At 41.7% G+C, this 11,214-nt stretch overlaps 1 protein-coding gene across 1 annotated transcript; it reads right to left on the minus strand.

Annotated features, from left to right (window-relative positions):
- Positions 1-2,461: 2,461 nt before the first annotated feature.
- Positions 2,462-8,874, minus strand: agpat9l (1-acylglycerol-3-phosphate O-acyltransferase 9, like). The gene is made up of 14 exons (XM_070964499.1): positions 8,795-8,874; positions 8,201-8,403; positions 8,017-8,083; positions 6,461-6,609; positions 6,183-6,328; positions 5,170-5,244; positions 4,966-5,055; positions 4,783-4,876; positions 4,582-4,697; positions 4,159-4,214; positions 3,850-3,935; positions 3,606-3,734; positions 3,373-3,452; positions 2,462-3,002 (listed from the first exon to the last, which is right to left on the minus strand). The coding sequence occupies exons 2-14, from the start codon at positions 8,342-8,344 to the stop codon at positions 2,894-2,896; spliced, it is 1,341 nt and encodes a 446-aa protein (XP_070820600.1). The 5' UTR covers positions 8,345-8,403; positions 8,795-8,874; the 3' UTR covers positions 2,462-2,893.
- Positions 8,875-11,214: the final 2,340 nt, after the last annotated feature.

Consider the following 11,214-nt stretch of genomic DNA (forward strand, 5'->3'; position numbering starts at 1 on the left):
TAAGGACTGTGTAGTCAGATCATCTAAACATGTTGATAACTGTTTTTACTCTGGCTGGTTATCAAAAGTGTGAATGATTGATGGAATAATGTTGGAATATCTGGTTAATTCAACCTCAATTGTTCGGCAGTTATAAATGCTTACAAATGCTGCATTTCTGTTGATGTTAAAAAGTGCCTAATTTGTTTGCACACTATTGAGGATACAGTGTATTGCTACTTAAAAACTTCTTTGTTGATTTCAAATGTTCATTTTGTTAAGCATCACTGATAATATGGAATAAGACAAAAAAATCATCTGATCATTGCTGTGATCCTAGAATTAAAAAAAATCTGAACATCACACACAGAAAAAGTCTTATTCTTGATTATTTCAAATATGTTAGTTAAAAGTAAGTTAAAAGGAAGCATATATAAACTGAGTATATATTTATATATGATAAAGGAAAATTAAATAAACATAGAAAAGAATTGCAGGGTTCAATACCTACCTGTTGGCCTTGATGAAACCCTTTCAGGACCGAGTGGCTAAATTCAAAGACAAAAGCTGTTTTTCCTGATCGGTGAAAAGTTTTGCACTACAAGATTTTCATCAGACTGCAAACTGTAGGACTATTTCTGAATATTTTACGGTGAAGGAAAGAAGCTGTGAGTGCTTCACAGTCAGGAGGCCTCACTGCTGTTCCATTCTTTTGAGACCCTGTTGCCGTGGATACAACAACAAACACCTCCATAAGCTCCACGGCCACTTTTTCCTGCTCACGCGGCAAACAGCCAGTCAACAAGAGGGCGAGGAGCGGGTGAAAGTCTGCAAGGCAAGCTCCACTTTCAGCACATTTGCAACAGCAGAGCTGCATCCAAATGACTCTGAGTTCATGTTTGATTTCTGAAATCTGTCGTCCTACTGGCAGAGATGCCTATTGCATCTGGAGCTGCAGGAAGGGTGGATGTAGGAGTAGACACAAGCACAACATGGACACCAGATGGACTGAAGAAGAAGACCAAACCTGCCAACAGGAACTGTGACTCCTATCTGCAACGGTGGGTTTGATTAGTGCACGGGTACTGAAATGTAATGGAAAGCTTGTATCAATGGATGGATAGGTAGTATTATTGCTGCGATGTTTCAGTAACATTACACAGAGAAGAGAATTTCCCATATTCTTTACATTCAGAGCGACGCAAAGAGAGTTAACAAATTTTTACAGAGTTCACAGGTAAATGGACAAATCTGCATTTTGTGTGGAATACATGTAGAGATATATAGCGTGCTGATGGATTGCCAGAGCCAGGGCTGCTCTGAATGGAGAAACCAGGGAGAACAGAAACAAAAGATTTGCCACAGAGCAGTTTTATTGGCTTTTACTGCGAAGAGATAAAAGCATCTTCATTTCATCTCTCCCTGTCTGAATCAACAGCAACCTGTTTGTCATTTGAACTGTGCAGAAGGAGACACAGATGTGAGGCACTAATCAGGCTCATAAATATTTCACTGTACCATTACTTTGTCCTTGCCGCCTCACTAAAAGGACGAGGCAGGAAGTCCCAATCTAAAGAAAGCTGGGACACACTGGCTGCTGTCCACATCACCACATCATGATGCATAGATTAGACTCAGCTGAGCTTCTCAGCTCTCGCATAGAAACTTCTTTTCACTGTTGATGATTTTTGCAGATATCAGGAACAGAGGAAGAAGAACAACTTGTTGCAGGTAAGTGCTGTCATTGCAACTGATTGATTTAGAGGTTGTCATGTGGCTGTGATGTGACTGTACCTGATTGTTTTTACACAGGGCGTGCAGGACAACACAGATCCGAGCGATCAGGAGATAGAAGGTATGAATGCTGCCAATTTGAAACCAGAGAAGTATCAGGATTGCGTCAACATTCACACAGTTACAGTGAGAGAAATCTGTCTTTAATTTGCTTTAAGGGGCCAAAGAGGGGGACCCACAGGGAAATGGCAGCAGTGAGGATCTCACGACCGGAAAACCAACAAATGGAGAGAGATCAAAAAAGTCTCTGCTGTGTGTTCTCCTGTAAGGCAGCCACAGCTCGTGTGGACATTTAATGAACTGGACTTCCATACTCAGTGTTTTATTTAAATGCCAAACCCTTGTGTCTCTTGTGTCCATGCTTAAGTTTTGCTGTAAAAAAAAGGTTGAGAGGTCAAAGGTTACCAAAAACACTGTTTCCTTTCTGAATAGCTAAAGCTAAACGTCTATCAGTGTTAAATGCAATGATGGAAGATTGTTCAAACTCACACTGAAAACTATGTTTTACAGGTGCTCATCAGTGTTAATTATGTCGCAGTGTAACACTGCAAGAACTAAGTACATAAAACCAGTATTTAATTATTGTGTTTGAACCCGTCATATGTATTCAGTAGTATGTGTTGTTATTCCATGAAGCAGTATAAGGACCTTCAGGTTCTTTTTGCTATTGCATAACACCATAGGTATTGAAATTGTAAACAAAATTTATTTAAAAAACAAAATGCAATGAGCACATGAATGAGTCAACTGAGGGAGAGTGGAGACATTCATGGATCCAGTGACTTGTCTGCAATCACACATTTCATTTCGAGCATTTTCTCAGCATTAACAGTCAATCACAGCAGCAACTACTTTATCTTCAGCGCCAGTAAAAACAGAGAGCTCAGCTTCACATAAAGTTCAATATTGCACTTGTGTTTTTTGTCAATCACTGAGACTTTCCTCCTTTTAGCTGTACCTGAGGTTTCAGTGTGTATAAGTCCACTTGGCAGTAATCCCTGTCAGGCTTGGCTGATGAGGAGGGGGGGGGGGGGGGGTCGGGGGGCGTCGAGGAAAGAGGCCTGTATCCGGTGCATATTCTCCAGAAACAGGGATTTGTACAACGCCCTGGTTGGGGATCTCAGTCGCTGTTGCTGCTGCTGTCGTCTCCCACCACCATGCTGCTGTACTGCTTCTGCTGCTGCTCTTTTAACGACTCCTTCACCTTTGCCCTCTTCAGGCCTCCATCCCTGCAGAGACAGACAGGTGGAGACACGACAAACTGAGAGCGGAGCTAATCATTTAACACATCCGTTAGATGGCAATGATTGTCACTGTAGGAGCCATTTTTTGTGACTGCATGTTCCTCTGTGGATTATTCCTTTGGAAACCTTTTCAACAGACCATAAGGTGAATTCAAAACTTAAACTGATAAAAGATTTTCACCCCCCAGTTGTGATATACTATTACGTGTGTGCACTATGGGTTGTTTCTCAGTCACACATTAAGCCTGGAATAAATTGACTTTTTTCATGTAAAAGTCAAGAAAAGAGAAGAAAAACAACAATTCAAACAATTCAATAGCAAACAATTGAAGGAAGCGAAGAGGTTGAATCTTACCACTGTAGATCTAAAAGCCCTCCCTGGTGAGCGATGGCCGACTTAACTCTGTTTGCAAACTGGACCGCATCTTCCCCCTCCTGCCATTTTTGAATAAAAAACAAACTCAGTCTACCGTGATGCTTGTCTGTGTGTGTACATACATGCTGGGGCGGTGGGGGTGGCATCTGTGGGCTGTACACGTGGCTTTATGGATGCATGTGCTCACGTGTTTCAACACATGTCATACACACCTGTTGGTGCATGGCTGGCAGGTACCAGACATTACAGACGAGGGCCCAGCTGGTCATCATCCTCAGCAGGTAACTGACCATGCTGTACTTGGAACTGTTCCAGAAAGCGTCTCCAAACTTTGGGTCATACTAAGATAAGTTCAAAGACACACAGGAGTGCAGTGAGGAAGTGTACTTTGAAATATGTAAGCCAGAAAAAGAGCGAGCGATGGAGTCTGATTAACAGACAAGACTGTAGAAGTACCTTCATGGCTACTGGGTATATTGTTGCTCCAATTTCAAAACTTCCCTTTTTAAACATCATGACAGACGTGTTGTTGATACAGGTTCCTGTGGAAACCAGACATGAGCAGATTAAAGGGGACAGAGCTGTGTGAGCTCTGTCCAAAGACATAAAATAGCTGCTCATTTGTCACAGCTCAGGGGTCAGACTGTCACCAGGCACTGAGCTAAAAACAACAACCCTCACTGAGTCTCATGTTTGATGATACGAAGACAAACATGAAACTGCTGTGGATAAAGTAACTCTGTCTCTCCGCACGGTCACACTTACCCTCTGGAAATATCAATATGGGAAGCTTTGTCTTGTCATTCACATGATCCTTCAACCTGGAAGCAACACAAAGAGGTAATGGAAGCCACTTCCTGTCTGTATAAATATCGACACACTGCACCTTTGAAGAGTTTTTCCACACTTGGGACAATACATCAAACATCTGGAACGAGTGTCTGGAGTGAAGATGTGATATTATGAGACACTGGAATCCAAACTGTATGAGTCACTGCTCAGTAGCAACTTTCCAAAACATATCTGTTCTTGTTTGGATAAGAAGAGATACAGAAACTCTAGAAGACTTTACTGCCAGGAAAATGCCAACCTCTCTTAACAGCAGCCGCAGAGAGAAAATAAAGGTGAGAACGACATGCAGAAACAAGCCTGGAAAGACACGCTGGAGCTGAGGGGTGGAAAACGAACCTTTTGGTCACTAGGTGGCGATCTTTCATCTCTGCTCTCTCAAACCAGATATGAGGACAGGACCTCACCATGGCTCTCTGGAGGACTCCCATCAAACCACCATGGACCTGACCCACCTGACAAACACATTCTGGCAATTATGAAAAAGTACCCACAGCATCAGTGCGGAAATGTGAAAATAAAAAGACGGAGCCTCTGTACCATAGCATAACACCCATCGTTGCACAGGATCACGATGTCGATAGGAGAAGTGTGATTGGCGACACAGATTCCCCCTTTTTTAGGTTTATTTTCTCTGTTGTTGTGAGGTGAAGACATGAGTTCAGTATCAGACGGTACTCCTGAGCTTTGTCATGAAGTCAAACGGCGAGGAGCATCACTTACCTGTTGTGATAGTGGATGGTGGCGGAGAGCCCTCGAGCACAGATCCTGTAGCACATGACATGGACCCACTCACTGAGCCAGAGCTTAATCCTAAAAAAAACACACACATGCAAACAAGAAAAAATGGAGAGGGAAGAGCTTCCACAAGGAAATGATTAGATATGGCGTACAGCTGTTACGAGGGTGGTGATAGTTTGTGCTCACCTCCAGTTTGGAAGAAATCCAACTGCAGACGTTCCTATGACCAACCAGGTGAGGCCAATGCAGGCCAGCGTTATCCTGGAGAGAGTGAACACATGGACTCCTCAATTTTCAAGCTGAGAAAATATTAGTCAAACACATAATAGAATACTAATTAGGAAAAAATTAAATAGGTCAGGGGTCCATGAAAGTTTAAGTTCTGTCCAAGCTGAAGTGACAGCTATGAAGCTAGCTATGACTTTCCTCATACGGGCCTGAAACTTTAGCGCTTTGCCTCACACTCACGCACTGCTGCACTTCTTTTAAAATGTTGTATTTGACTTGATTTCATGCATTCTCTGTACTCTATTCCATTACTGTTATTCAGCGGTTTTAATTTAGGTCTTATGTTATGAATTGGTTTATTTCCATTCTTATATTTACTATTATTATCAAGTGGGTTTGATTGTCCATCAATTTTCTATCCCTGTTTTTAAGTTCATTTTGTCTTTATGTGAAGCACTTGGTGCACGTGATTTCTTTGTTGTAAAGCACTTTGAACAGCATTTCTTGAACAAAAGGTGCAATACAAATAAAGTTTAGCATTATTATCATATTATTAAAAGTAACTCAAATTAAAATTATAGCCTTCACAAGATACAAGAAGCATAGTCTGGTAGCAGGTGGTTAGAAAAAAGGCTGGTTTGCATGTCCAACAATGTTATTCATGGAGTTGAACTCGGCAGGCAGAACCAAACAACCACAGATTTTGGTGTGACAGGAAAAGGAAACTAACCAAGCTTTAAACAAAAAGAAATTAAATGCTTGTATTTTTATGATTTTGCATTTTCATGACTTCTCCCTCTCTTCTGCCTTGCATTTTCAGTGGGTTTCAATGTCAGCTTGTACATAATGTTAACAGCTCTAAACCTACACCTCCTGAGGGTTGACCTTATTTCTGCTTGCAGGGCAACGCTGCATTTGTATCACTACGCCTTAATTCAGCAGTAAGCAGACTCTATGCGGTATTCGTGTACCTGAGAGGGGCAAGGATGCAGTATCTCACAAAGATGCCGAGGCCATAGACCAGCGTCAGCTTCAGACTGATGTAGTGGAAATCATTGTTGGTGCGGGTCAGCAAGTTCCAGGACACCAGCTCCTCTGAAGTGAACCGCTGCGTCACCTGAATTTACAAGTGAACGAGGTTAAAAGTCAGGCCAGCACTCAAAGTCTGAAATGGAAAACCAGGGATTATAAGTGACTTATTACCATTTCCATACAACACCGTGTTCTTGCTAACTAAGTGAAAATGTACCTCATCCTCTACAATGTTCTCAATTCCTCGTCGGGTGAAATAGAAACAGTCACTGAGTGTAAAATCACCGCCGACCGGTGGTTTGGGGCGACTGCGTCTAAGTTCTTCCAGTTCTTTCTCCATAGAGCCATCTTCCCTTTGAATGAGACCTAAAACACACACACACACACACACACACACACACACACACACACACACAGAAACACATACACACACAGAGAGTTAAACTCAATCATCTGATAGGAATCATCTCAGTAATAATTTGGAAGATAAGTGAGCCTTGCCGTATCTTTTTCAGACTGTGTTGATAGCGTCAGAGGACCTTTTGAGTCAACAGAAGAAAAAAAAAAAAAAAAAATCAAAGTCCATCCAGGAATGTGTTTGTTGGAAGGACATTATGCTCTGTACTTGGCAAGAATTATGTAAAAATAAAAAAAATGATGATGATAAATCAAAGAATAAAACCATCCACAGTGACTCTGTATCATGTAAGAACACACAGTACATATGGTGTGATAGCTGAAAGATGATACAGTGTGTCGTCCGTCTGATTGTGCCATTTGGCAGAACGAGCAGATTTCAACACGAAGTACTGGAATCCGATACAGTAAGAGCCCAGATGAAATATTGAAGATATTGAGACATTAAGTTCCACATCGCAGCGGGGACTTTCCAAGAACATTCACCTTAACCAACAAAATGTGTCAACAACCCACGTAAGACATGGCCTTTCACCTTCTGCCCTGAAATACATACAATACAATAAATACAATAAATAACAGGGGATCTGAGCTGGTCAGAGAGCACTCTGAAGCAATGAAGGCTGCGCAGCCTGGGCTCAGACACGATCCACCTAACAGGTCTCAGAACAGTTAAGAGTTGACCTCCACATTAGCTGATAAGCGGACAAAGTCCAAACCCTGGATTCAATATGTAGTCAAAACGTCCAGAACAACATCTGCTTTATCTCTGTTTATGAAGCACATGCGCTTCCTTTATTCTCTGTCTACGTTTCAAAATGGAACACTGACACACTTTGAACTGTGCAGAGGTTACATTTTGCATCGACATGTGTTACCGTGGAGGATACCACCCTGAGCGGCTCCGTGACTGACAGAGTTAAATAATTACATCTTGTGAGAAAGGCAGAGTTCCCGCTGTGACTTCACCTTGTTGCCTGTCGTAAAAGTTCTCAAATTAATGTCGCAGAGCCAGACAGATTCTTGCATTCCAAAATTAAACCATTATAACCTGCTGTCAAAGGTCACAGAGCTACGTGCCATCCCATATGACCCCTGTATGAACACTCAAAAAGCATTCTGAAATGCACAAGTAAATTCATTACTCTCTCAAAACTGGGCAATATCTTTGCAATAGGCTTGCTCAGACTTGTATCTTATGAAATCCAGTATTGCAGCACAACATAGTGCATCTGCCACTCAACCCCCATGTTTCACAATAAAGGATATGACGACAACTTTTCTGTAGAAGAGTACCCTTACCACAAGCATTCATGCTGATCTCTCTATCCTTCTGACATACAGTTTTTTACTCACCATTAGATGCAGAAGGTTTGAGTGTTTGCTCATCTGCTTTTGCCCTCTGCATCTTCAGAGTGGCCCACTGCACAGGAGGACAGACAGGAGACATTCATGTCTTATGTGGACCAGTGGATGAGAACATCTGCATAGCTCAAAGCATGTACATCTGCGAGGAACATAACAATGAAAACAACAGTACCTCTAAGGTTTTCACCAGGATGGTCATGTAGGTCTCGGAGATGCCCAGTGAGAAGCCAAACATGGCCGGGATCATGATGAAGCTGATAATGAGGTACAGCCAGATCTTCAGCACCCAGAGGGCTCCTGCCCAGAATTCCTCCATCTCCGCCTTATTCCCTGAGGTGTACACGAGCAGCCCTGTGGCTCAGATGCAGTGCAGTCCTGTTTGTGAGGGACAAGTGTTTGTTTTGTCATGGATCACTACTATCACCAAAGTCACTCAGACCAGACAGATCAGTCCTGTGTAGGACGCAATCACTGTCAGGACATGAAGGTCAACAACAACCATAATGACAAGAGCAGAAAAGTAAACACTGCAGGTAATTTAATCAGGAGTAAAGCCTCAGCGGGTCACAGTAACCTTCCCAGAAACGCGCACCGACGGGGCGAAGTATCTCATCTATCCCTGCCAATATAAACAAGTCCATGAATTGCCAAACTATGACAGGGCTCCTCTACACTTTACACTACGAGACTGTATACAAGACTGCATTATTCCTGCTCTCAACAGCTAGCAGCGGCATTGTTTCCAGGTTCCACAAGCTCATCTTACCTGTCAAACTTAAGTCCATGTCCTTTCTCCCTGAAGAGCCGCTCAGAGGACTGAGCAGAGCACAAAAACGCCCACTTACTACTGGAACAAAGTTCATGGATCACCGCTCATCAGCGCCCCCTGTGGACACAAAGGGAAGCGCTTGAGACCCCACAAATAAACAAGGAGTTTGGGAGGACTTCCTTCCGGTACTTCAATTTTATTTATTTATTTATTTATTTATTTATTTATTTATTTATTTATTCATTTATCACCTGTAAATGGAATGAATGACAGAGGACAATGACACAGTCTCATCCCATTGGATGAATCTAAACTTTGAATTTTGGACCTGTGAGATGCCTGTGATTTTGGTTTCTGGTGCTGTTTGTATGTGTGTGGCTATTCAGTTCTTCTGCTGAATGCAGCATAATAGATCTTGATCTCAATGAGCTTACCTGATTAAATAAAGCTTACAGTCATAAAATACAACGGAGCAAAAACTGAGCTTGTTGTTCCATTCTTGAATGGCAAAAATCCTATTACAAGCTTTACTTGCTGGGTTTTTGGGGAAACTGGGAGTTTTTTTTTTTCCATGAGAGCAATTTTCTCTAAATAAGCTCTATCTAACTCTGTGATGAAGACCACATGATATGGCTGAAAGCTTCTGAATAAGCTCCAGAAAGTAATTTAACCTTGTGGTAAGATGTATTTGGTTAAAAAAAAAAAAAAAAAAAATCTGTGCTGAAAACATGAAACAACTGATACACTGGAACATCAAAGTTGGAAGTGAATAAACTGATTTAATTTATCTTGTATTCATATAATGATTTTCTGTTTCTCCTGTGAGAGCATCGACCACTAACCCAGCTGCTAAAACGCTGCCCTGAAATGTGATACAGTCTGCGAAACAGTAATACTGCTGTCATAAAATGCCCCAAACCTGCCAGACATGTTACTCACCACAACACAGGGAAGCCTTTATGAGGAATGCGGCCACAGTCCTTCTGTCTAAAAGCCTCTCTCCCACCTAAGACTAACAAAAGGTCCTGATTATTTTCCAGGTTCAGGCATTTCACAGTCTGTTGCACATTACTGTAACAGGGGACTTCAGGGGGTGAGTTTGGGTAATGTCTCTGGGAATGATAAGAGGGCGATTCATTCTGGGATTGAACAGAGAGCTTTCTGGACCACAGTCTGGTTACTTGGCAAAGATGCAAAGACAAATGGCTGCCTGCCACATTAACATACAGTAATACATGCAGTATGATAAAGCAATTCATGTCTAAAATCTTCTCATCCAAAATATGTGATCTCTTTGATTTAGTGAGACAACTGTGAGCAAAAGAGTTGTTAATAAATCAAGCAAGCTGCCCAGTTCTGCAATTTTAGACATGTTTCAGCAAAGCACTATCCAACAACACACTATTTGTCCTTTAATATGAGGGTGTGTTGGTTCCAGTAAGACAGGGTTTGTTTGTTCTAAAATAGCTGCTTTTTTACCCCAAGACCTCAACATAAAGAGTCACTGCTCATGTTGCATGCTGGGCTTTTTTTGGTCCTGTTGAGGGAACACCCCAGTATGGCCCATTAATCGTATATTTGTGTGGAAATGTGTGCTATCAGTGGTTTGCTGAGTTATTTTTAGCAGGGCACCAAACTTTCCAAAATTATCCTCCTCCCTCTACTCCAGAACAGATTTCTGAGAGAAAATCCACCAAACGTTTCCCTGCTTAAAGCCACTGCTCCATTATCCAGCAGTCCAATGCTCAGCCAAACTGCAGGACTTCAAAATGCTTTGGTTCAAAAATGAATAATTCAAACCTTATTTGACTCACATTTAGGCCCAGATAGATAGATAGATAGATAGATAGATAGATAGATAGATAGATAGATAGATAGATAGATAGATAGATAGATAGATAGATAGATAGATAGATAGATAGATAGATAGATAGATAGACTCCACAGTTCAGTGCATTCACAGCATTGTCTGCCCCTGTGTCTCCCATGGACTGAGACAAAGCAGGAGGGAATGTGTTAAGTCTCAGTAGGTATTTTGTCACACATAAATCTTCTGCAGGGATAAATATTAGACAAGTGAGCAACAGCAGTATTTACCGAGATGGCCCCTCAGAGGATACACCTCAGAAAAGCCTACAGTATGCTATAGTTCACAGGGCCTTCAAAGGTTATGAGGAAATAATAAATAATGTCCTACAGAGGGCTTTTCCACAGTGCACCATAAACATCTGAAAACATCTCTTGGGGATTTTAACTTCTCTGCTTTTACAGTGGAACTCAGTAGAGGCTGGAAGTATAGCCAATATATTTTAGTGTGCGTGTTTAAGAGTTCTTGACCTTCAGGTTCAGTCCTGCACACTGGAATCGAATTCCTGGTCAATACAAACTGATATTAACTGTTGGCAAAAAGGCAGAAT

Source organism: Chaetodon trifascialis, chromosome 6 (assembly GCF_039877785.1).
Source record: "Chaetodon trifascialis isolate fChaTrf1 chromosome 6, fChaTrf1.hap1, whole genome shotgun sequence".
Lineage (NCBI taxonomy): Eukaryota > Metazoa > Chordata > Actinopteri > Chaetodontiformes > Chaetodontidae > Chaetodon > Chaetodon trifascialis.

What these genes read in the sequence shown, in the direction of transcription:
- agpat9l (XM_070964499.1), bottom strand. Translation starts at nt 8,344, where the DNA reads ATGGAGGAATTCTGGGCAGGAGCCCTCTGGGTGCTGAAGATCTGGCTG. An exon ending in TCCTGGTGAAAACCTTAGAG is followed by an intron (nt 8,084 to 8,200) that starts GTACTGTTGTTT and finishes CCTCCTGTGCAG; the next exon opens with TGGGCCACTCTGAAGATGCA. An exon ending in AGAACATTGTAGAGGATGAG is followed by an intron (nt 6,329 to 6,460) that starts GTACATTTTCAC and finishes TTGTAAATTCAG; the next exon opens with GTGACGCAGCGGTTCACTTC.